This window comes from Pterocles gutturalis, unplaced genomic scaffold (assembly GCF_000699245.1).
Source record: "Pterocles gutturalis isolate BGI_N339 unplaced genomic scaffold, ASM69924v1 scaffold99, whole genome shotgun sequence".
Taxonomy (NCBI): domain Eukaryota; kingdom Metazoa; phylum Chordata; class Aves; order Pterocliformes; family Pteroclidae; genus Pterocles; species Pterocles gutturalis.
This window is the reverse complement of record NW_010132799.1, coordinates 1,727-3,953: the sequence shown is the minus strand read 5'-3', so window position 1 is coordinate 3,953 and position 2,227 is coordinate 1,727. Positions and strand designations below refer to the sequence as shown.

Below are 2,227 nucleotides of genomic sequence, written 5' to 3'. Positions count from 1 at the left end.
AGGAAGGCCTCGCTAAAATGCCTGGTGTTTCACCTCTGCTGGGGCTGGAGGGAGACTCCAGGTGCTTATCTAACTCTGACTTTTAATTTTATTTCCACCTTAATAGCTTGGCCCTCTCCAGTTTAAATAAACACACAGAAGCTGTCGTTTACTACAAAAAAGCCCTGGAGCTGGATCCAGACAACGACACGTACAAATCAAACCTTAAAATAGCTGAACAGAAAATGAAGGAGACTCCTAGTCCAGTAAGTTCTGAAACTGATGCTTGTTACTTGTGGGTAAGGTGAGGAGGAGGCTGCTTCACCGCGAGTGGTTAGAATACAAACCTGGTGTGCAGGCAGAGGGGAGATAGTTAATGAGTCCTGCTGCGAACATTTCCAGTGAAATCCAGAGAGGGTGACCTCACTGCTTGAGCATAATCACCTTGGGCTTGTTTGAAAGAGCTGGAAAATGAGACTGATTAAAAGGGGTGTTTTGAAACAGCAGTTTTGCCTTAAGCACCTTTTTTTAATTAAAGTCACTACTCCTGAAATCCAGCTTTTTTTTCTTCCCCTGGTGACCTGATAGCAATACCAAAAGGGCATTTGAGTGGGTTCCAGCTGGACGTGGCTGCTGACATCTACCCTGTGGCTCTCTGTGAGCCGTGTGGCATCTGCCCTGTGGCTCTCTGTGAGCCCTGTCCCGGAGGCTGGCTGTGCCTCGGGGCTTCACAGGAAGGGTGTGGACAGAGCCTCTTCCCTCTGTCATGGTGTAAGGGGCAGATTCTGATAAAAGTGGGAGTAAAATACTGATGTTCATTGTGATGTGCACCAGGAGGATGTCATAATCCGCGTGTGGTTTCTTTCTTCTTGCAGACTGGAGGTCCGGGAGGATTCGATTTGGCTGGCTTGCTGAACAACCCCGGCTTCATGAGCATGGTAAATCTGGCCGCAGACGGCAGCCGGGCTGTGCCTGCTCTGTGCGTCCGTCTGCTCAGGGTGGAATGTCAGTACATGGCTTGGGGAGCTCCTGTCCCCTCTCTAGCAGATTTCTCATCATTCCGTTTCTTGGTTTCAGTGTTGCTGTGAGGAAACTGTGCTTGTATCTCATGAAGGTCAAATAAAAAGCCGGTGACTTATTCACGGGCTTTTCCGTGCGATGTGCTGGGTGTGGAAGGGTGCCTGCTCTGCGTTACCAGCCTTGGCTTGTGCGTTGTGCTCTGCTTCTCTTTGCTATTTTTGTCCTATTGATCTGTCTCCAAGTATTTCTGCCTCCACTTTATTTGTAGTTGAATGGCACAACATCTGCACATCCACCCCGTCATTTCTGACTAAACAGGGCATCATTTTTTTTCTCCTCTCTTTAAATAGGCATCCAACCTCATGAACAACCCACAAGTACAACAGCTGTAAGTTCGATCCCGTCTTGTATTTCCTCTCTGAATCACTCATCCGAGGCTCTGTGTGTTTGGCATTTGTGGTGGGTCTGGGCGGGTGGGAGGTTTTTTTTCAGGGCTGTGCAGGGCAGCCTTTAGACCAGCGGCCTGAGCTGGTGTGTGTTTGAGTGCTCTGGACTGTGCTGAAGAGGAATCTTCGTGTAAATGTTTGCAGAAGGGAGGGGGCACAAAAGGGTGAATCTTTAGGAATACAGTCACTGACACTATTATAAATATTTCTACATATTGTGCAGTTAATGAACAAAAAAATAGTTGCAGAAGATTCCCTTGCAAACAACTTCCTAACCTGTGTGGGAAGGTGCTCCCGTTATGCTGACACTCCCCTCCTAGTGTGAAACAAACAGGTTTTATCCTGCACTGAGCACTGACCCTTGTTTCTGCAGCATGTCTGGGATGATTTCTGGTGGCCACAACGCCATCAGGCCCCAGCCCCTCCACGAACGACCTCGCCAGCCTCATACAAGCGTGAGTAGAGCGCTGGGTGTTTCCCGTTGCCTTGGCCAGGAGACAGATTTGGGGTTTTCTGACCAGAAGTGGAACCTTAATTTAACAGTTGAGGAAGTTCTTAAATGTTGGGTGAAGTTCTGCCTCTTTGGGGGTGTGAACGGCTTGTTAGAGGTTTGACAGTCGGCTGTAAATAATTTCCAAGCCCTGGAGCGTGTTAGTGGCGCATGGGAGCACTAACAGAACTGCTGCTTCCTCTCCTTCAGGGGCCAGCAGTTCGCTCAGCAGATGCAGCAGCAGAACCCTGAACTCATAGAGCAGCTACGAAGCCAGATTAGGAGTCGAACT

General features: G+C 48.9%; 1 protein-coding gene across 1 annotated transcript in view; it reads left to right on the top strand.

Moving 5' to 3' along the window:
- SGTA (small glutamine-rich tetratricopeptide repeat (TPR)-containing, alpha) overlaps nucleotides 1-2,227 on the top strand; it is a gene marked incomplete at its 3' end in the record, with an annotated part of 6,572 nt that overhangs the window by 3,395 nt on the left and 950 nt on the right. The window contains 6 exon segments of the mRNA XM_010080976.1: nucleotides 107-245; nucleotides 855-917; nucleotides 1,350-1,387; nucleotides 1,819-1,854; nucleotides 1,856-1,900; nucleotides 2,146-2,222. Coding sequence (XP_010079278.1) covers nucleotides 107-245; nucleotides 855-917; nucleotides 1,350-1,387; nucleotides 1,819-1,854; nucleotides 1,856-1,900; nucleotides 2,146-2,222 — 398 coding nt within the window.